At 41.8% G+C, this 22111-nt stretch overlaps 1 protein-coding gene across 1 annotated transcript in view; it reads right to left on the minus strand.

Annotated features, from left to right (window-relative positions):
• The window catches only part of ryr3 (ryanodine receptor 3), a 140532-nt gene that overhangs the window by 112540 nt on the left and 5881 nt on the right, over positions 1 to 22111 (minus strand). Inside the window, exons 2-3 of the mRNA XM_046061097.1 lie at positions 9122 to 9241; positions 2765 to 2869 (exon numbers count right to left, since the gene is read on the minus strand). Coding sequence (XP_045917053.1) covers positions 2765 to 2869; positions 9122 to 9241 — 225 coding nt within the window. The remainder of the gene's footprint in view (positions 1 to 2764; positions 2870 to 9121; positions 9242 to 22111) is intronic.

Genomic DNA, 22111 nt, shown 5'->3' on the forward strand with positions numbered 1-22111 from the left:
TCATAATTTAAAACCAGAGTAGATAAAAATTCAGGAAGTTCTGATAAAAATCCTCCAGGCGGTTTTGGGGGGCGATAAATTATAACAAATATGATAGGTTGCAGCCCTCCAAGTTTAAGAGTGAGAACTTCAAAGGAGTTAAATTCATCACAGCGTACTTGATGACATTTTAAATTTTTCCTATACAGGCTCACTAGCCCACCACCACGACCACTGACCCTCGGTTGACTAAAGCAATCATATTGAGGCGGACACAGTTCAGCTAGCTGGCTATAGTCATTCATTTGCAACCAGGATTCAGTTAAAAACATAAAATCTAGATTTGCAGACAAGATTAAATCATTTAATATGAAAGTCTTACTTGAAAGTGATCTCACATTGAAGAGAGCCATTTTAAATGAGTTTGTTCTGGGTGCTGGAGTTGGTGCAGTTGTCCTAATCCTTAAGAGATTACTATTATTTCTGTGTGGGATGTGCACATTTCGGTTTACTGGTCTATGCGTGATGATGACAGGAATAGAAGTTTTTGGAACAGCGCTGGGAGCAGATGGCTTTTCATGCTAGCAGGTCGAGACAGTTGTTTGTGGCAGTGAGGCAGAGATCTGTTCAGTGAGCGGTGGTGTGTCCAGGTGTGCTGCATGAATGATTAGTCATTCACGCAAGTCATGTGTGGACCGCACCACATGCTGTATGTGAGCAGCTAACATTTCTGAGCCCCGTTTGTTTGGGTGAAGTCCGTCTGTCTTAAAAAGAGACATTCTTTGGCAGAAAATATTAAAGTTATTGACATAACACACACCGTGAGCCCTGCAGGCGGACTGGAGCCAGTCGTGGAGGCCAGGGAGTCTACTGAAGCGGCCAGCACCGCGACCAACTGTGGGAATGGGACCAGAGATAAAAACGGACTTTCCACACTGCTTTAAAAAGTTAAAAAGTGGGTTAAAATCTGATTTTGTCAGCTCAGACTGCTGAAGAGCTGTGTCATTTGTTCCCACATGGACTATCACTCTTGTGATGGAGGACGGGAGCGATGGCATTAGGTCCTGGAGTTTTTTTTAAATGTCAGCAGTGGTGGCACCGGGGAAGCAGTGAGTGTTAGCATTAATGAAACGAATGTTTCTGGTTATGGAGTCACCAATTATTAGTGTGGTTGGGGAGAAAAGAGGACGAGGAGATGCCAGTTGTGGGGTTCCAGAGCAGGACTGAGCAGAATCTGCTTCAACACTGCGTGCGGACTGAGGATGGAGTGTGTGAGCTGCCGAGTGTTGTGTTGGAGTAGCAGTAACAGACCTGAGTGAAGGGCTACCCGACGGTGCAGGGTAGAGACGGCCCCTGGAGCGTCTGAGCACAGCCTCCTTCAGGATCCTACGTTGGGAAGCAGAGGTTTTTGACCGAGGATGACGGCCGCCCCTTCAGGCCCAGCGGCAGACCGGCGGCCCAGCCGATCACCGTTTGCCGCCAGTGCAGGAGATGTAGCCAGTGGAGGAGATGTAGCCAGTGGAGGAGATCTGCCGAAAGAGATCCGTATCAGGGAGACTCGAAGCCGCAGGTGCATCCGCTGGATGGACCGGAGTGTCGTCAGACAGGGCTGCATAGCGGTTGGAGAGGCGGATGTGCGGAGAAGAGGCAGCCCTGTCCGAGCCTCTCTTGCAGCCATGGATCACCACTTCAGCCCAGGTTGACTGATGCTTCGGAGTCGAGCAGGAGGAAAGCCTGGGAAGGGTAGAGGGGTCCCATAGCACGGTGTCCTGGATGTTAGTGGTTGCGCTAAGAGAAACAATCTGTTTGGCTTGTACTGAAGCCACATCCATAAAGCCAGTCAGCAGGGAATCTTTGTCTTTGAGTTCCTCTGAAAGTCGTCGGATGTCTTCCAGAAGGTCAGCAATCTTTTTGTTCGCTTTCTTAAGGAGTGTGCAGTCGTCATGGGGCAGAGTAATCTCAGCTAGCATAACGTTAGTCGCCAGAGCTTTGTTGTGAGCAGTAGCATTGACAGCGTTTTTACAGTCATCTAGCTTAAAATCCAGATGACTAAAATCCTTAACCCACGTAAAACTTAAGTTAAAAACTTAAGTTAAATAAAAAGGATATAAAAAATGTAACTTAAAAGTGTGGATTAAAACTGGATAAGAGTCCGGTTAAAGACGGAGCTTCCGACAGGTGGCTACAGACGCCAACGCATGCGCAGAGTACAGATTAAGTCAGCGATTACGTCAGCGATCTTGTGACTTACTACACAGAAAGGTACTATGATCCTACAAATGTCAATTGATTTCTAATCTCACATTAAAAAGAGGTTTAAAGTGCTTCTTTCTTCCTTCTTCGGTTCTATTCCTGAAAAGTCTGACAACATTTGAATGCATCATTTGGGAACAACAGCAAAAGCATCAGGGCTGGAACTGGTCTTGATTGGATGGCCTCCCAATCCGGCCAGTTTCCCGTTTTTGAAGCTTCCTCTAAGCAGATTTAGTGAAATTTTATTTCCTGTACTATTACTGCTCTACCAGCAAGGGATTTCTTTTCAAGTTCACTCAATAAATATCCCTTTTAGCTAAATTATGTTAACTGGAAAACATTAGTGAAGAGCATTATTCGGTTACACCCAGTAAGATAACAGAAATACAGAGTATGAAACCTACTGTAAATAAAAAAACTTCAAGGGCATTTTGTGCTACTGGTAGACTACAGATTGACTTGTATGTGCAAGTGTTGAGTGTGTTTCTGTGCGTGATGTATAGAGCGGTGGGGTGTCAGTGAGAGTACTCACCCCTTCGCTGTTCTGCCCAGTGTTAGCCAGCATCTCCTGCAGGGCCCGCACTGACAGGGACTGCTCCAACACAAAGTTACAAATACACAGGTCTGGAGGAACATACTGTAGGATGGAAGGAGAGGGAGACAAGGAAGTAAGAAGGGAGAGATGGTCAAAGGGGAGAGGAGAACGAAGGGATGGAGGGAAAGAAACTAGTTGAAGAGGCAGTGACACGGTGTTTTGAGCAGAAACAGGCTTCTCTCCTGGGTACAAAAATGTGCAAGGAGTTAATTCTCCTTGAAATTCCTTGACATCTGTTTTTGCCCTTTTATGTTACCTGTATAGCCTCGAAGATAAGCTACTGCACCCAACTTCCCTGAGCTACAGAATTCAGATTGTGAGACTCAACATAAACACTTGAGGCTTCAATTTGAGGCAAAGTTAATACACTTCTCCATAAGTTGAGACTAAATAACTCAGAGCTAAAGAGTTAGAGTAACAATTTATCAACATTTATGATGCACACTCGACATTGTAAAAGTTGACATGTGTAGTATCCAAGCAATTTGATGGACTGTGACGTGCAGGGTACCTTAATAAAAATTGAAATGTCAGTCAAAAGTAGCTCCAAACTGGGGCCTGTAATGACACCGTCAATAAATACATATTTAAACTAATTTACCATATCCATACCGGCTGACATTACTTCAAATTTCCTTTTGGTGTCTATATACTGTTGAAACATTTTTCTACTTTAAAAGCACGTATGGCTCAACCTGTCATGTCACTTTCATCCTGGTGTCATGCTACATATACAAATTCTTATTTATTCTTTTCTAATTATCTTTATGCAATTAGAGACATTAATTGACTTGACAACAAGAGGGAGATGCAGTATAAAATGGTGTTGATTTATTTACACACATGCGCACATGCATATATTATGCATGTTTCATTTTGACTACATTCTCATATTTACTAAATATTTCAGTAATTGGTTATGAAATCAAATGAAATGAGCAATGGTGCTCATAAATAATTCTGATGACATGCAACTTCTTTGCCATCCTGGTGTGTTGCTAATGAGTGGCTGGGGATTATGAGGAGGGCTGTCAAAAGGTGTGCAGCCCGCGACTGCAATGATCAATAATTAGTTTGGCTAGGCTTTATTCCTCAGCACACTGTGAGTTGTTTGGTTCTGCTCTATGATCAGATCTTCAGCTTCAGATCTGGCTTTCACTCTCAGCAAACTGTTTGAGTTTACTGAAAGTGAAAGTCTTTAAACTTTCAATGCTGCTAGGATTCAATAAATGATGATCATAAATTATTCAGTGATCAGAGATTACTGGGTACTGGGATGAAAAAGCTAAAGACAACTGAAGTTCATTCAAAAGGCCAATGCAGAGAGAGGATACTGAAGAATAAAAGCAAGGTTTTTGAGATTACATAATGCTACTGGCAACTCAAAAGCCTTTCAGAGGCAGACTGGGGACCTGCTCGTTAGTTGCATCAGCTTGTCAAATTATGAAAAATTTATTTACTTTCTGCCATGCTAGATGGCACTATTGATTAACATTACATTGCTTACTTGATGTGTAAACAACAACAACACATAAAAAACTAATTAGCCAACAACTCCCACACCCTCATTATCAGTTCATATCCCTGACATCATAGCCTTGAATTATCCCAATATTATTTTTTACATACTTAGTGTTTTCTCTGTTTCACAACAATCCCCAGCTTCACAGAACACACACTGCTGCCTCTCCCCAACACAAAAGAGTATAGGGAATAATGTAAGTTGTTGGGTGCCTACCCTGGTCCAGTAACACAACCAGCTGACCCTTGACCTTTCAGTGAAGTGAGAAATGTGGGCAGAGAAAAGGGCTGCTGGGTGATAATGAGTAGGTCGGTGCTCTGTAACGCAACACAAACATGCATGGGACTCTCCAACACCACTGTGTGTGCACGTGTCCAGTTCTGCCAAAAGCCTTAACACAACTATTGTCCACTCACATATCCAATGCATTTACACCTAGATTAGATGTTTTCAGTGACTACAAAAATCCAAGAAATATAATTGAAAAAGACATTTTTAAAAAGGTTAACAAAAATATAGTTATGTCACCACAAACCTTCAGACCATGTCAACTGAATACTTACTTGTGCCTGCAAGACGACACAAAGTTACATGACGCAGCTACACCACTGGTGTCACACGACCCTCTACAGTGGTAATTCACAACCTGCTGCAGACCTTCCACCTCTTATGAATTATTCACCACTAATTTTCCTATTATCATACTTCTTCCAGGGTTAGGCAGGCGTACTGAACACTCTGTCACTTGTCTAGAAATAGAAGAGACTGTCTCAGTAACCTTTAGAACGCCTAATTTCTTCCATACTCTATAGGGGGCTTGATTAAACACAATAAAATAAGCTGTAAAATGATCCTTCAAAAGATCAAACAGTATTATTTAACAATAAACAGTGTTACATCATATGTAGACTATTCATAAGAGATCAAATAAATTGAAATACACTTAATTATTCCATCTCCTCAAGGTTGTCTACTGTTGTAAATCCCATTAACTTTTTCTTGTTCCCTAACAACAAATTACATAGAAGCTGAAATGAGTAATTTCTAAATGTTTAATAGAAAATGTATGGTGTATATTTCTGTTATTGTCAACAAATCCCTTGAAAATACCAAAACCAACAGTAAAATTGATCTCACCAACAATTATCTTATGTTTAGCCTCCATTGTAACCAAAAAATGATTAAAAACACATTAATGAGCCGCACTGTCGCTGCACTGTGTAACACATTCCTTCATGATGAGAAGAACGTGGGCATGGTAGTTTATTTTGAGTTAGTCCCACATACACTGGCCTGAAAATACTCACTAGTGTACCATGTGTGTATTAATCCCCGACTGAAAATACTCAAACAAATTCACCATTTACTTAGTTTGCAGTCGTTAAAAATTACAGTGCCCAGCTGTTGTAGGGAATTAAAAGTATATTTGTATTCATGATCTATTTTTAAAGATTTCCGTCTTCAGGAGGAACAAATGGGCCTCTGAAGCCATAGACTGTCTGGGGAAGTTAGAAAATATAGAGATACACATTGATCGTTTTGGTATTTCCATTGGATTTCATGACAGTATAAAGGAAATGGAATATCACCATCCTTATCCTTCAGAACAATCAAAACTTCAACAAAAACAATCACAACAATATATTAAATATAAACAGTTGTGAAAACAAGGGCATGAACTGAATTAAACAATGCAGTAATTAGCAAATATGTCTGTATGTACTGTATATGTATATCAAGCTACTTGTTTCTATATACACTTGAGAAGCATTAATATGAACTTAAGTAAAAAAGTATTAAAAGGCCTTTAAGGAAAATGATTTTAGGAGTTCAATTAATTCTAAGATAGTATTATTCCTCTTGAATATTCAAATGTATGAATGAACCATGCAACTGTAATGACCCAAGCTTACAATATGTCTTGGTAGAAACATCATATTTAAAACACTGCCTCAGAACTCTTCTTTATTTGACCTGACGACCCGTTTCCTTCCGGCCTTATTTCTTTCTACCAGCAGCGGCGGGCAGCCAGGATTCATCTGGGAAATGAGGTGTCAACACCTGAGATCAGCCAGCAGACTACAGCCCCACCCCTGGTGCCAAGCAACAGCAGTCACCCTCGACACACATTTCACAACCAAGGAAGCCTGAAGCACTGTCACAGGTGCCAAGGTGGGAGGAGAGAGAGGTTTGTAATAGGCTGCATAGAGCTCTGCAGAAATAGGTGAACAGAAACACGCTCTCGCATCCCCAATTACATTCAAAATCATATTACTCAGCATTACTTTATAGGCATTAAAACATCTGAACCTGGCACTGGAGAGTTTTGCAGTTGTGATCATGTGATTATCACTCTGACAAGTAAGTGAGTGTGAAGCCAAAACTTAAACAGTAAGAACATCAGTGCACATATAAGCTGCATTGTTTGTCCCATGTACATCTGCATTACTGACTGATAAGCAACTTGCTCTCCCCATTGAAATATCTGGGTATCAAAATGTTGTGACTAATGATACACATAATGATATACAACAATTATGTTCCCATTAAGAAGCATATTCTCAAGAGCCAACACGATCTGCTTCATTTTAACGTGTCTTATTTTTTGAAGACCATACAGTACATCTTGTCAAGAAGAAGATTAATGAGACGTGTAACAGAGTACTGACAGCACTGTTGTGTTGCTACAACACCACAGGCAGCAAAATGCTAATTTTCATCACACAGTGACAATGAGAAACTTCACTCCTCTAACAACAACAAAAGAGGTCAATACCATCCTCTATATATCATATTTGTTGTTGTTTTGTCTGCCCAGGACCCATGACCAAGCACTGGGATGCACCAGTGCAGAAACAAGTACATGATCCATAACTGGTTGTCAGTTGTGTTTTTTGGGGTTCTTTCCAAGCTGGAAACAGCACAGCCCGGGAACTGAAGGCGGGGATGTGTTTTTCCTCCGCACTACCAAGGCATCCATTTTCAGATTGTTTTCATCCAAGTAGTTGTACTTTGCGCCATAGGGCCAGAGCAGACTCTGCACTTTAAAATTCATCCTGATTATTTGACAGGAAAGCTCATCTCAATAAGAGTGGGTGGGAGGGAAAGAGAGGATAAACAGATGGGTTTTAGGTAAAGAAATCACAAGTGTCACTTTGATTTACACTCAGAAAGAGAGACTGCCAAGGAACAAAACTGGACTGCAGACTTTTTCTGGATGCAGGATGATTTTGTGTTTCTAATTTAACTATGTGGGTGGAAACTTTTTATAAAAGGGAGGATAGGTCCCAATTTGTTCAAGGATCCAATTACTGGAAGATGTAATTAATTTTTTGAGAGGGTACACAAACATAACAGGAAAACTGAGATACTAATGCAGCTTTTCTGTTTACTTCATCAGAATTAAAATCACCCTCAAGTCGAGTCTCATGTCTAGTTTTCACAAAAGTAAATGTCTGAATATTCATATCTGGGCCAGTTTCAAGACGTTGAGTAAGCTGCACTCAGTTAATTACATTTGAGGAATGCCTCTGCTGAATATTAGATTTGGTAAATCCTCATTTTTTCATTCAATCAAGAAAGCAGCTTTCCTCTTTCCAACTGCTTGGTGTCCACTAACACATCGATTACCAATAAGGGATACTTGAAACTCATGGGGTACTTCTGCACCTGCCAGGGTAAACAGTTGAAGTAGTTAGCTAAGCGTACAGATGATGGTTAAAATATAGCTAAAAGTAAGATAAATTAGCTAGAGGTAAGAATACTTGAAGATTCTGCCACTCTTAGTGTAGAGTTAAATCATCCACATTAAAAATCAGTTCAAATGAACACATAGAACATGAGGGAAACAGTCTCACTTTAATACTGCTCTATATGACCTACATAAGCAAATAAGTAATGAGACCATCAGCAAGAAGACTGGCTATTTCTATATGGTTATACTTTATGCCTGTCACCGGTCCGATTCCATGCAAAATCAAGACACTCAATTTATTTACACACAGACCAGAGAAGCCTTTGTTTACATTTTCCCAGTTGCAAAGTTTCACATGAATAGTAGAGCCCGACCGATTAATTGCCATGCCGATATTATCAATATGAGCTACTTCTGTATCAGAGTTTATAACAGACGGTAAATGACAATTATGTTGTCATTGCATAGTTTGTCCACCAGAGAATGCTCTGCAACCCCCCTGTTGGCAAAACAAGTGTTTGGAGCAAAAACACAGTAATCAGCTATACTTCTGTTCAAAGTGCTATTTATAACAATAAAAAAGGTTATTTTTAAAATACATTATGTAATTTTATCTTGGTGAGGCCTCATAACTACACATAACAAATGTTAGGGTTAATCTTTATGTTCAGTGTTTTTGAAAAATAAGAAAAAAAAGAGAAATTCAGCCAATATATTGGAATATTGGATTTTAAAATCCTCAGGTCAAAATTGTTCGGGGTCTAGTGAGTAGTATGTTAGCCAGTTAAGGAAACTAGATGAGATTTTAAATTTTTATTTTATATTTTGTGATTATGGGGAAGAATCAGCAAAGAGAAAAAGGGACAGTGATAGAGCATGGTTGAAAACACCAGTCAACCTAGGTTGGTCATTAAATTGATGGAAACAATTGCAGGATTTGAAAGGAAAATACACGCACTACTCAGATCACGATCTTCGTCACAAGGCGGTGCAAACACTACCGCTTTTGTCCACAGAGGCTGCCAGAATCAACACAAAATGAAAGTTCCACGTAGTTGCAATAGTGTGCCATCCTCACCTTAGCTTCAGATGTGGATTCCAGGTAACACAGACGGTTTCCAAGTCCCTCAGCGGCCAGGCAAAACTTGCGATGCTCCTTCTGGATGGTGGCCACACACTGGAGCACCACCTCGTCATCCTGCCAGAGAGAGGAGCGTTAAAGCCAAAAATGTTTTGACAGTGACCTATCCAAGATAAACAAGATGGGACATGGAAATAATCTATATTGGCTCAGTTTTGTTGTTTCTCGTGCCACCCTCACTTGGCATCAAAATATACCATATAGGTTTTTAAACTGACACCAAGATGCACCTTGATTCGTGGAGGTCACTGCTGCAAGTGAAACTAAGTTTTCAGATAAAAGCGGCATAAAAGATAAACGCTTACATTTTGTTGTTTGTTACAGGTTGGGGGCAGACTGGGTAGCCTCAAAATCAATGATCACATTTTATTGTGAATGCGCCTGAGGAGCAATATTCATCACAGAAAAAGAACTGGCTATGGGACGAAAACAGAAGAAGTACTTCTGCATGGAGAAGTCATATTGAATTTAATGAGACAGGAAATCAGATAAAAGGAAACGCAAGGAAAAGACAACCATTTATGGAGCAGAAAAGAAAGCTGTATATATATATATATATATATTAATCAATAGCAGTGAAGCAGCTTTGAGTAATATCATTTCTAAACCTTTTACCTTTGGTATCTCTGTGGGAGAGCGGAAACCCTCGATTCAATCACTGCAACCAATAAATGAACATCTGTATCTGTCAGGGTCGGTCAGGGTGTTTGGCAACACACACACACACTTGCAGATATTGATTTGTTTGTGTATATCATGTGTGCAAGAGAGCTGACGTCCCACACTAATCTGAGCTGATGGTTGCCATGGTTCTGGCTCCCACCTCCTTCACAGCAGTATTAACGGTTTAGATACAGGCTGTACAGCACCCACAGACTCTCTATTGCTCCATTTCAAAACAATGGCACTGTGGACCCAAACATTTAAGAGGGGTTTTTAGTTTTTGAATGAACCCCATTATACGTTTTTCTGCATCTCCTGTATCAAACAACAAAATGAGAAAAATGCGTTTTCTAATTTGTAATTTCACACTGCCGTACAGATGGAAATGGAAACAAAGGAAATCTTTTGCTTAATCCAGAACAGTTTTCTGGGTATCAGGACAGATTTTCCTGCTCTTTCATCTGATTCAAAGTTCAAACAGACATTGTAGGAGGCCTAAAGTTTAATCTTTGTTTAATATATAGTGTGAGGTTTTTCCATTATGTGTTGGCGTCTTTCTGATTTATACATGTGGGAGGTGTTCACAATCAAAAAAGGACTGACTGGACTGTCTTGTCCATTAAATGTACCACTCTTTGAATTCATTACCAAGCAGTATGAAGCTGTTTCTTGTGATATCTTACACTACAACACTAAATAAAGTAGTACTAAATTAGTAGTTCAAGTTGAATATGATAAAGAACAGCTCGCTGTATAGATGTTGAAATTTATAAATAGATGACTGAAATTTACAAATTAACAAATTATGGTGAAAGGGGCGATGGGGTGATTTATACAGCAGCTAATTAGTACACAAACTAATTAGAGGAATAAGGCCTTCATCAACCTTTTTAGAGACATACTTTGGTCAGTTTATGTTGCAGGGCAATAAAAATCTATCTTCAAGCAGTTTTAATGGATAAAGTGAAGCACAATAGTGTTAAATGTCAATAGTGTAAATGTCGAGCTGGCACAGCAGTCCACGCCGGCAGCGTTTTAAATACCCCCAAGACTCGACTTTGGGTTTCAGGGAGGTGATTACTGATAGCAGAAAGCATCAGTGTTGGCTCTGAATCATTGCCGCAGCTTTCCTGGTAGTTGTGCGATGGAGGAAACACAGCTTGTTGTTTCAGGCTCCAGATAGGGAAACTCAATATGACCACAGGATGACGAAGACTTGTCACCTCTTTAAAATTGAGTAAATACACCTATTTCTTTTCAGCTGTTTGGAATTCTGGTGGCCAAAACCAGCAGGCCCTGGCACCATTAGTGGAATATTGTATCTGCGTGTGTATGCAGTATGCCTTTTTTAAGGCTTATGAAACTGCCAACAGGTGATTTTTAGTACCACATACTTATAAATGACCAATTTCCTAAAAATGATCCAACGTGTGAAACTAAAATGCTAAAAGCCAGGCAATGATATACATTTATGCATACTTGAATTTGATCAGAATTTATAACCACAATGAGAGGCTCAGATGCCACAAACATTAACTTTTGTTCACTTTGATAGTGCAGCTTCAGAACCAGAAGTGGTCAGAGTTGCACCGGGATCAAAACGCTACATAGACTGGATGCCATCTAGTCATCCGAGCAGTGTGAAGCAATGGATGATAATGCCAGCATCGTTCTAAATTACAACCACAAGAGACACTGTGTATGGGAGGGCTTATTATCAAGAATGGATAAATTGTGGTGTTCCCTCATAAAAAATCCAATCGCTATGATCAGATCTAAAAAAAACTAATGAAATAGCAATGTGTACCCGCAGCCAAGACACTTTCCTAAGGACACTTTCTGTCTCTCTGCACCCCTGATTTGATCCCAAGCCAGAAAATCTGGTGAATCTGAGGCAAAGTGATCCTCACGGCAGCAGTGTGACCATCTGCTAGACAGCTAAAGAGCAGCATCAGTACTATGTATAGGGCTCCGGCGTGCAGCGGGAGGAGGCAAATGCGGGGTTGGGTGGCTGCTTTACCCAGCTTGTTCCCAGTGGGAACTTGACCCTGCCCTCTCCCAACCCGACCCCATCCCTCCTTAATACCTCTCAATATCCCTCTGATTCATGCAGGTCCGACACTTCTCTGCTCTGGCAAACAAAAGAGTGTTTGTCACTGTGGTCAGAGCTTCTGTTGACTGACCACTGGCACTGTCTGGTGTCTCTTCACTCTTCAACAGTCCCTCTCTTGTCTTGTTTTCTTTTTTCCCCTCTTCATCGTTCACTAAGCAGCCAGCCTCTGTGCACCTTAACAGACAGCAACAGGTGTGAGTGTGCGCGTCCCAATGCATCCACCAACTGAAACCCGAGAAACCCGAGAGCTACAGATGCTCTGGCGTGCCAAATAAACTCCCACAACTCACCCGGCGCTGCCACCAATGTGAACTTGAGAAAAGGTGAATCTGTTCAATCCCTCAGCGCTGCTATTTTGACCCACATGCTTTGCACATGCTCAGTACATATCTACAGACAGATGGTAAGAAAGAAAAAAGGCAGACAGGGATTAAAAACTGATGGAAATTAAGAAACTTCTAGCACGTTTGTCTCCTTGTTCACACTGTCTCAGTCTGTAGTATGCCTAAATTGCTCTGACTACTCAGGCGTCGTGTTTCTCATAAATGTCAGGCAGGGTGCTAATTACAGGTTGAGCTTCATGTTTTAGTGAAGCTTAGCTAACAACACGGAGAGCAAAGCAGATACAGTGTAGATGTGTGAGAACTAAAACCTGATAATCCGGAGAAGGGCCGACGTTGGTGCCCATCAGAGCACTATTTCTTAAAGTGAGATTTCAATGACAGTTTCTGCCTATATCCCAAAATTGTGAAATAAACTTACTTTACTTCCCAGGCTGTGAAAGTATTAATGAATCTCTGCACTCGTGAGGGTTTTGTCAATCACATGACTAAATAATTAATAAATAGTTGTGTTTCATTTTTAAAATCTTAGGAAATGGGAGAAATTGTGAGAGAGTAGGGAAAAAATTATTTAAGGCTGCAGAGAACCTGACAGAGTGCAGTGAAAGTGAAAAATAAAAATTGAAATACGGAAACAGATGAGGATGTAAACAAGGAACAAAGATAGAGAGACACAGAAAGGAGGACGGAATACATGGCCTTTTAGCAATATGACATTTTAGCTCTACAGTCACATTTTCTACAGCCCAAGATCCACAGTATTTCAGGTTCAGAGTGCTTTAGCAGGTTCAACCCCAGTCTGTTGCAGCTCCATCTATTATCAGATCTGATAGAAGGTCAATACAGGCATCTTCAGTGGTTGCACCTGCAGCTATTTCATACATCTCAGATAGAAACAGGAACCCATCAGATGTCTTTTTTTATATGCTAGGTAAATTTGGAGATGATGCAAGATTCATTAGATGGTCCCATAGCTCCCAACTCCATATCAACCTTGATTAGTCTTTGTGAATGTCATAAATAGTATTTTTCCCAGTTAATAGTTGTCTCAGTGGTTGTTCAATATGGTCATATTTTTGGCCACAAAAATGTATATAGGGCAGTGTAATAAAAGGCATTCAACGCTAAAAAAGCACCTACATGTCCCTATTCAGTGATGTGGACAGCAGGAAATCACCACTCTTAATGTCTTGGTCACTGAATAAATGTAAGAACTTTATGGTCACAAATATTTTAGTTCTATTGTTACCAGAAGTCATTCTTCATGATTAAACTTTGCGAGGCCACCAGTAAATTGGATTCAAGTATGTGTGTCTTTGGAGAAAGATACAGAGACTGAGAAATGAGGAGGGAGCAAGAGCAGCAGACGGACAGAAGGAGACATTATGTCCTGGCAGATCAAAGTTTAAACATCCACAGAAGCTCACAGTCTCCAATAATAGTTCATCTGCAGTTCTGTGATTAAGCAGCAGTAGAAATTCCACTGGGCTGTTTCGCTTCCAGTCGTTTTCTATAAAAGACTGGCTGCTATCCGTCACAATTGATTAATGAGATGTCTAAATAATTGAGATTTAGATCCATGTCTCTTAACCAAATAGCCATATAGCTTAGCAGACAACATAGAGTACAAACAAAATGAAGCTTGCTCTGGTGTGTGCTGCAGAAAATGTCAGACTGCCGGACTGTGTAAAATATCAATTTTATATTATGTTATTCCAATCAAGCAGGTTTACAGAGGACTCATGTACCTTATTACAGGATTTTCTGGAAGCAAATTAAGCACATTAGGGATCACTGAGATAGAGAAACACTAGAGCACAGTAAGCCGTCTTGTTCAGAGATGGTAAAGCCACTATCTTTTTTTGCTCTCACCCTGTCTGTTCAGCCTTCTAGAGCTTTCTGTGGCACTCTGTACAGTCTCTCACTGATCCCGCCCTATTGTCCGCTTGTTGGTCACCCCTTTGTGGTTAGACAGGTGACACCTGCTGTAGCTCCTTTAGCCGCTTTTTGACCAAAGGTACCGGGGACTTTTAAGTCCCCAGATCTCTTTTCAAGGAACTAAAAGTTTCCTTCAGCCCACTGTTGTGTGCGTTTGCACCGTGGTCTAAAGATCTGTGAAGATTAGGCAAATTAACCAGCTGACGTAGGCTGTAGGCCTGTACATCATACAAAGCGATGCACAGGCATCATTATTTGTAACCACTATCCATGAGCTACATTTATAAATGAACATCAGATTTGGCTGGAATATAATGAAAAACTATGGGCTTTGCTTGACCATAAAAGCAGCTTTTTTGTGTGGGAGTATAATTAAGAGACACACGATAAAGTTCGTTACACATTTAGCCAAACAAACGGGATAAAACCATGAAGTTCTTAAAATAACTCCAGCACAGTGAAAGCAACACAAAAATAAAATCACGACAGTTTGGAAGGTTATTACAACATTTCCAGCCGACAAGAGCTGCATATCAGCTGCAGCACTCACGTTTGTGTCCGACTGCGTTGGAAGAACGGAATGTTTAACAAGCTTTAATTACCAGCTGTTCCGCTTGTTTCAGAGAGGAAACTGACTTTGGCTCCATGTAGTGATGTGGTGATGAAAATTTAAAACAACAACTTTGGACCCAGTATTTCACTTAACTCCATCAGCTGTTCACTGTAAACACACCGCTACAGCTGGCTGCTATTTCCCAGCTATAAATTTAATGCCAACATACGATCTCAGGCGGACATCATCGAGTTCTATTTCATCGCCGTTGAGGTTCGTAGGAGAATATGTTACTACTAGACAGGTAAGTAGGCTAGTTTATTGCTAGTTTTTGATGTTCATGCATTTGCTTAACTGGGGTGTTTTCACTTCTTGCTGCATGGCATGATCTGTCCATGATCTTGTAAACTCTCGCTCTCGGGGTTGATATTACATCACTACATTCTGTGCTGTGGCTGTATTACTTTTGTGCGCTACCCCTAACAGTGTATTTTGTAACACCAGCTTCACTAAGTAACGTGTTGAGCACGCATGTCTGTAACGCCTGCATGGCGCCACTCCAAACGGAGGATGGCCATGACCAGTGCCCTGCCTGCCTGGGGCTCGAACACCTCAAGGCAGGGGTCTCCGACAATCCGTGTATGAACTGTAGGTTTATGCCACTGTCAGTGAGAAGGGCTAGACTTGCAGAGCTAGGCGGTGATACTAGTCTGCCACCCAATAGTGTGGTTGCAAGATGCTATAGGGTTTGCAGGGCAGTCTCACACGGCCCACCTAAGAAATCAAGGAAGGTGGAGTCCTTGGCTTTTAAGGTTGATGGACTTTCATCTGAGTTTGCCCAGATTAAGGAGCTTTTGCTCAATCTTCAGCCTGATAATAGGGGGCCAGCTCCCAGTGGTGACTCCGCCACAAGGGACTCTCTCCTCAAGAGGATGATGTGCTATCAACTGCAGCCTCCTGCAGTTTGTTTACAGATAGAGGGGAAGAAGGGCAAGACGAGGAGGGGGACACGATCTCCCGGGCTAATGAGTTTTTTTCTCAGGGATCTGATGGGGGATAATTATGTGGGTCGGAGGCCGGCAGGTCCTCACTAAAACCAGTGATTCGCATGGCTTAAGCACACCTGGGGCTGGATGACGCTCCTGTGGCGCCAGCACCTTCGAGTGCTTTTTTTTGGCGGATGCTGCAGCCCTCTGCCTTCCCAGTCCCTCCTTCTAAACCCTATATTGAAGAGCTGCAAAGGTGCTGGTCAGACCCCAAGTTACTCTCTCATCACACCAGTGATTGCAGGAACTTGGCTGCCATGCAGGATGCAGATAGCTATGGTTTGGACCGTAAGGCCCCAGTCGAGCCTACCATTGCCTCATGTCGCCTGATGAGGCTCTCAGACAGGATGCACGTTGCCCTCGTCCTCAGTGTAGACTGATGATCTCCTCGCCAGGAGTTATAACATAGCGGGACGCATGGGCCGTATTGGTAATTCCTTTTCTCACCTCATCCTGGCTCTGTCTCAGACCCTGCAGCAGTCTGGTGCGGGGTCCTCGGCCCAGACTCTTAGTGATGCATCCCTTCAGACCTTTGCATTCATGTCTAGGGCGCTTGGAAGGTTGATGTGCAGTGATGCTGGCACGTCGCCAGGTCTGGCTGGCGCAGTCCCCTCTTTCGGAGGGGTGTCGTCGAACCCTCCGTTCCCTTCCTGTGGTTCTAGGTCAAATGTTTGGACCAGTGGCTCAGCAGGCACTAGAGCGCAGCGTGCAGGCAGATCAAGCCAGGCAGCGGTTTGCTGGCCTGAGGCAGGCCCCCAGTTCAGTTCCATGACAGAGAGTTCTTGTGCCCTCTAGTCCCAGTTACACTCATCCACCTGCTCACCCAGGTGGATACCCTAAAGCGTCTCGCTACTCTGGGCACTATGATCAGCGCTGGCGTGCTCCTACCTGGCCGGCCTTTCAGGTGCCAAGAGGACCTGCCCCAGGTGGCCGCCCCCCCAGGGGCCCTAGGGGCCCTAGGGGCCGGGAGGTTCAGCCTTGAGAACCACAGGACCACTTCTCTCTGCAGCACCTCGGCTACTGGGAGAGGCAGACCACAGACCTTTGGGTGGTGTCCACACTGTCCAAGGGACACACACTACAGTTCTGACGGCGGCTGCCACTTTTCTGCGGGATCAGAAGGTCTGTGGTCAGAGATCCTGCAAAATCCCTGGCCCTCAGCCAGGAACTTGCAGCCCTTCTAGAGAAGGACGCCATCGAGCCTATAGAAGGGCATACACGGCTCAGTGGGTTCTATTCAGTGTATTTTTTAATTCCAAAGAAGGATGGCGGGGAAAATCGCGACAGTTTGGAAGGTTATTAAAACATTTGAGTGTCGGAGTCAGAGGAACGTGATGTTTAACGAGCTTAATTACCTGCTGTAATCAGCTGTTCGGCTTGTTTTGGAGATGAGGAGATCAACTTCGGCTCTGTGTAAAAACCTCCTGACTGAGGAAAACTTAAAACAACAACTTAGGACCCATTATTTCGCGTAAACACACCGCTGCCCGCTGCGACTGTTGATTGTGATTTATTGGTTTGCAAACAATGGTGGAAAAGAGAGGAGCAGTCGTAGAACAGCCAACATTCTCCAGTAGCCAGTAGCCTCTACTCATCCATTCAGAATTTCACTGCAAGGCAAGCCCCACCCCCACAAAGTACTGGTACTTTCGGAAAGTACCACCCACCAAGCAGGGACTTTTTGGGGGGTAAAATGAAGACCCCAGAACTACATTAAGACTCTGGTCCCTCCGTTGGAAAAACAGTGAGTTCCTCCAAAAGGTTCCAAGTTCTGGGGTATAGTTCCTTTGGTCGAAAAGCTTGTTCAAGGACAAACTTACCAGTCATTAGACTATTTAGTAAACTGGGCACATAGAAGTATTTCAAATCTTGTGACCTGAAAATGCATCACAAAAGTAGTTTTGAACTTTATGGAAGGATCACAGAATCCTCAAATAGATCTTTATTTTAAAATATGTCTTTGATACAAAATACAAAGACTACAAATCTTGACCTGAAGAGTTTCACACACAGATTTATCAGTTACACACCAAGTGCAGACATATAAGCATGCAGAGTGTGTAGGTGTACATGTCTGAGACGACATCATGGGTCAAAATGAATAATGCACTGCACATATGAGCTCTGTATTAAATGAAATAAAATTTCTCAGTCAAGTAAGTTTTGCCCAGGAGTACACTGCCATGGATCACAGACTTCAAGATTTATATGGTGTTCCTATAACAAATTGAATTTTCTTGGCTTAGTTTGTATGCATATTACTGGAGAGCAGCTTCAAATAATAGGAGGCCCCCATGCGTGCAAGGCCGAGTCCACCACAGCAGAAGCACTGACAAATGGGGGCCCTCAGGTCAAGGACAAAGTTGGAGGCTCTCTAAAGTCCATCATCCTGTTTGATGAAACAGAATGGACACTGTGTGTGTAAGTCTCTGTGTGTATGTGTGTGGTAAAAAAACAGGCTGAGAGAAGAGAATTGTAGTAGAAGTGTATCTAGTGAATTCACCTGAAGCCAACTCAAACCTTCTTCCTTCTAAGCTCTCAGCTCCTGACCCACCTTGTATCCTGTCAGTTCTCCGTGTGTCAAATTTTGACGCAAATTTTAGATGATTTTAGCTGTAATGCTAAGAAAGCCTCAGAAGACAGCTATGTGATGAGGCAAGCACTTTTTCTTCTGAAATTATTTCACAGAGGTCAGGTTTTCATTCCTCAGATGGCCAGAATAGCTATAGGTTAACAGAGCATGTGACACAAGATAAATTCAATGAGCACGTAAGTGTTTCGCAATACATCAGTAGCAGTCTGTGACAAGGTAAACCTCCCTCCCTACAAGGGCTGGAAATGGTTTCCAGATCCATCAAGCTAAAATATGTCATCTGTAGACCGTAGCTGCCATGGCTGGTTGCACACCACAAATAGAAAACTGTGTTTCTGGGTTGTTGGTGGGTTTACTGAAAAATTACAGATGAGTGGATTATTTGCAAAATGGCAAATAAGATCATGTTTCCCTGAAGTGTCAAAAAAAAAGTTAAATGGGACAATAATAAAACAATGGATTATTCCATATTGGGAATTATTAAAAATTGGGTTTGGAAGTGATTGAGTGCTTGATCCCCTCACTATGAGGTGCCCTTGAGCAAGGCACCTAGCACCCATCTGCACCAGCAGAGCTCTTCAGTAACTACATAGCAAGATTCTGTTAAAGAGCTTTCATTCCCCTGAAACTGCTTGGCTTCTAATCTTAAAGCGTCTATAATTTACATCTTTATAGTAACAATGTGTCAAATGACAATGTGAAAACAATGTGAAAGCTGAATTTGCAGTCCCCCTCAGCTTAAGCGATTCTTGACCAATACACGTCTTTTTGTCAGATTTAGCAAATATCGCTTGACGCTAGCTGTCCAGTCTGTGTGCGCTGAAAAAAAATCTGCTGTTTGTACACAGTCCTGGCTCTGTAAATGGGAAACATCCCGCACCTTGCCGCACAACATTACTCCAACTGTTCCAGCCACGATTTGTGTGTCAGGTAGCATTAAATGACTTGCCCATGGACAGTTAGCTTACATTCCAGCCAAGATATGCTGCTGTTGTTATGTTAGCTATAGTAGCAGGAGTTGTGCGAGTATTGCTGGTGCTGGAGGTGGTGTGCTGGCACGGGGACCATCTCTTCTTCTCTGCATGATAGCTTCAAGTTAGCTTTGCAGCAGCAACTGTACAGACGTATGCTAACCCACAACTTTGCTATGTTAGTTAAATTACTTGCTGTGTCGGTATTCATTCTATATCATGGTATTTGTGTTGGATTTCTCCAGAATAGCTTCCTTCACCTTTAAGAAGTAAGTTTCAGCTCATTGTTTAGCTGTCTAGCCCGCAACTTCACTGTTTTGGTTCACTCTCACAGCGGCGCTTTTGCAGCAAAAAAGCTCTAAAAACCAACTGTGCACTACCAGGTCAGCACAAACAGCCGACAGACACAGTTAGCAACTAGCTAGTGAACCTAATGAAGCATTTAGAAGCTAAAGAGCCGGATATTTCCCACAGGAGTTGGAGGAGACCAAAAACAGAGCTAAAAGAGAGTGAATATTGGTCTTACATTTGCCAGGTGGCCAGAAACATGACTCCAAATGTACCAAATGAATGATAATGTTGCTCAGTAACTGTTGGTTGTGTAAATAAGCAACTGTTTGCCAACAAGTTCGCCATAGCAACGTAGCAGGTAATGATCAGAAGTCATATACTGCAGTCACTGTTAAGAGCGTAAAACTCAAAAACTTAACTGCTCTGCTTCATCAGGACTGTGTGGGTGTGGTTTCATCAGACCTCTACCTGCAATCAGATTTTCACTGTGATTGGTGCATGGAAGTAAGTGACATCACCTTTTCTTAGACACAGACATTTCTTACATGAAACAACCAAAACAGTTCAAACTTTGGCAGGAAATAGTATGTTTGTGTAGGATCCCATTGCGCAATGTAAACTGATTGAGAAAATAATTTTTTGGGGCCTTTAAGGTGGATTAAAGGCTACAAACAATTCTAACTGGACTTGAGAAGAAAACCATTAGAGCTGACAACGAACTGAACCGTGTAGGCATTAAACGAAAATGAACCGAGTGACCTAAGGGACACTCAAAACGGTAAGTGGCTCACCGTCTGCACCTTTTTCAGTCCTCGGTTGATTAATGAAGGTAATTATTTAGGTTGAGAGTCCAGTCACGCTGCTGCTGCTCCTACTAGGATTCTACTGCTAACTCTGCCTGGACCAGCACAGCAGCATAATCATTCCTGCTCAAACTGAAATATCAATGCAAGTTGAATTAACTTGTATTTTTGGCTATGGTATTAAACTTCATGCATGCAGTGTGAAATGATAATGTTGAGTAAGTGTATTTAGAGCCAATAATTTAAACGAGGTATTGATTGTGTAATTTTTGCTAATTAAGTCAGCTGTATTTTGATTTGTGAGACAGCAAAAACAGGCCACTGCCACAATAGAGGTTAAATAATTCATAGGGTAAATAAAAAAAATATGTAATAGTAACTTATATCCTTAGACGACGAGTATTTTAGGAATGAGCATTTACATAAGGCCTGCAAGTAAAGACAAACCTAAGGCCACACACTAGCTGAAATGACAAAGAGCCTTGTCTCACCACTTTCATAATTTATGGGTATTTTAAAAGCTATACAACACTAGTCCAAGCTGGACTGACATAGACCTTTTTTTCACACAAGAGCAGCCAGAGATTACTTCACCTTTAATAACAATATTTTAGATCATTCTAATGTTTTTTCAACTTAACATTGATTCTGGGCTTGGATGGATTGTTCAGTATTTACTGACAAGTTCTTAATCTTTTAATCCAACACCATAAAAGCTAGTTTTTCGCAAATCTTCAGTAGCGAATTCATTTTAATGCAACTCTGAAGGAGCTCACCCTATGTTAAATATTTAAACAAGTAATGTCAGAATCAGAAGAATCAGAAGAAGCTTTATTGCCAAGTAGTGTTTTACACATACAAGGAATTTGCTTTGGTGATAAGGTGCTACACAAAATGTCAGCTTAAATGATCGATTAGTCTATTAATTAACTAAACATGGCCACTCCAGTCAAACCCCTTACATCTCATCTACAAATTAAAAGCATGAAGGAGAGTTAGTGACGTAAGGTCCTGCCACTTTTACATCAAGGTTGCATATATGATGCGGTTGGCAGCAGGCTTGCTGTCCTTCAGTACAGACGACTGGAGAGAACCAGAGGTGCCAATGAACACACTGTTGCTTTGCCATCACAGACTGCTCAATCAATACAGAGAAAATCCTTCCCATTCTAAAATCAAGCTGAGGGACGTTCACCTGAGGCCGCAACGCTGCCTCGCCCTCTTTCTCTCTTTCTAACTCTCATTAAAAAGGCAAACTTTCCAAGGGCATCAACTAGTGCAGTAATGTAAATGCTGCATACTGTTCTGAATAATGTTCCATGCCAACTTAAGCACTGTCTGCAGATAAATATCATGTGATATGACCAAAAGCCCAAGAACAGTTTTCACAATGTCTGAAAATATTACATGGTGAAAGCTAAACACCACTAAATTTGGCACAAAAAAATCTAATCCACTGTTCACTAATCCACTAAATTGGCAGGGAATAGTATTGCAAAGACAGGATTATCCACAGAGAGATATTTTATCATTATTAAACTATTAGGCCCTTTTGGTTTTATTGTCTGAGTTAACCAAGTCCTATTTTATTATACGCTTCTTCCAATTTCAACTC

This window comes from Micropterus dolomieu, linkage group LG10 (assembly GCF_021292245.1).
Source record: "Micropterus dolomieu isolate WLL.071019.BEF.003 ecotype Adirondacks linkage group LG10, ASM2129224v1, whole genome shotgun sequence".
In the NCBI taxonomy this organism is placed as follows: domain Eukaryota; kingdom Metazoa; phylum Chordata; class Actinopteri; order Centrarchiformes; family Centrarchidae; genus Micropterus; species Micropterus dolomieu.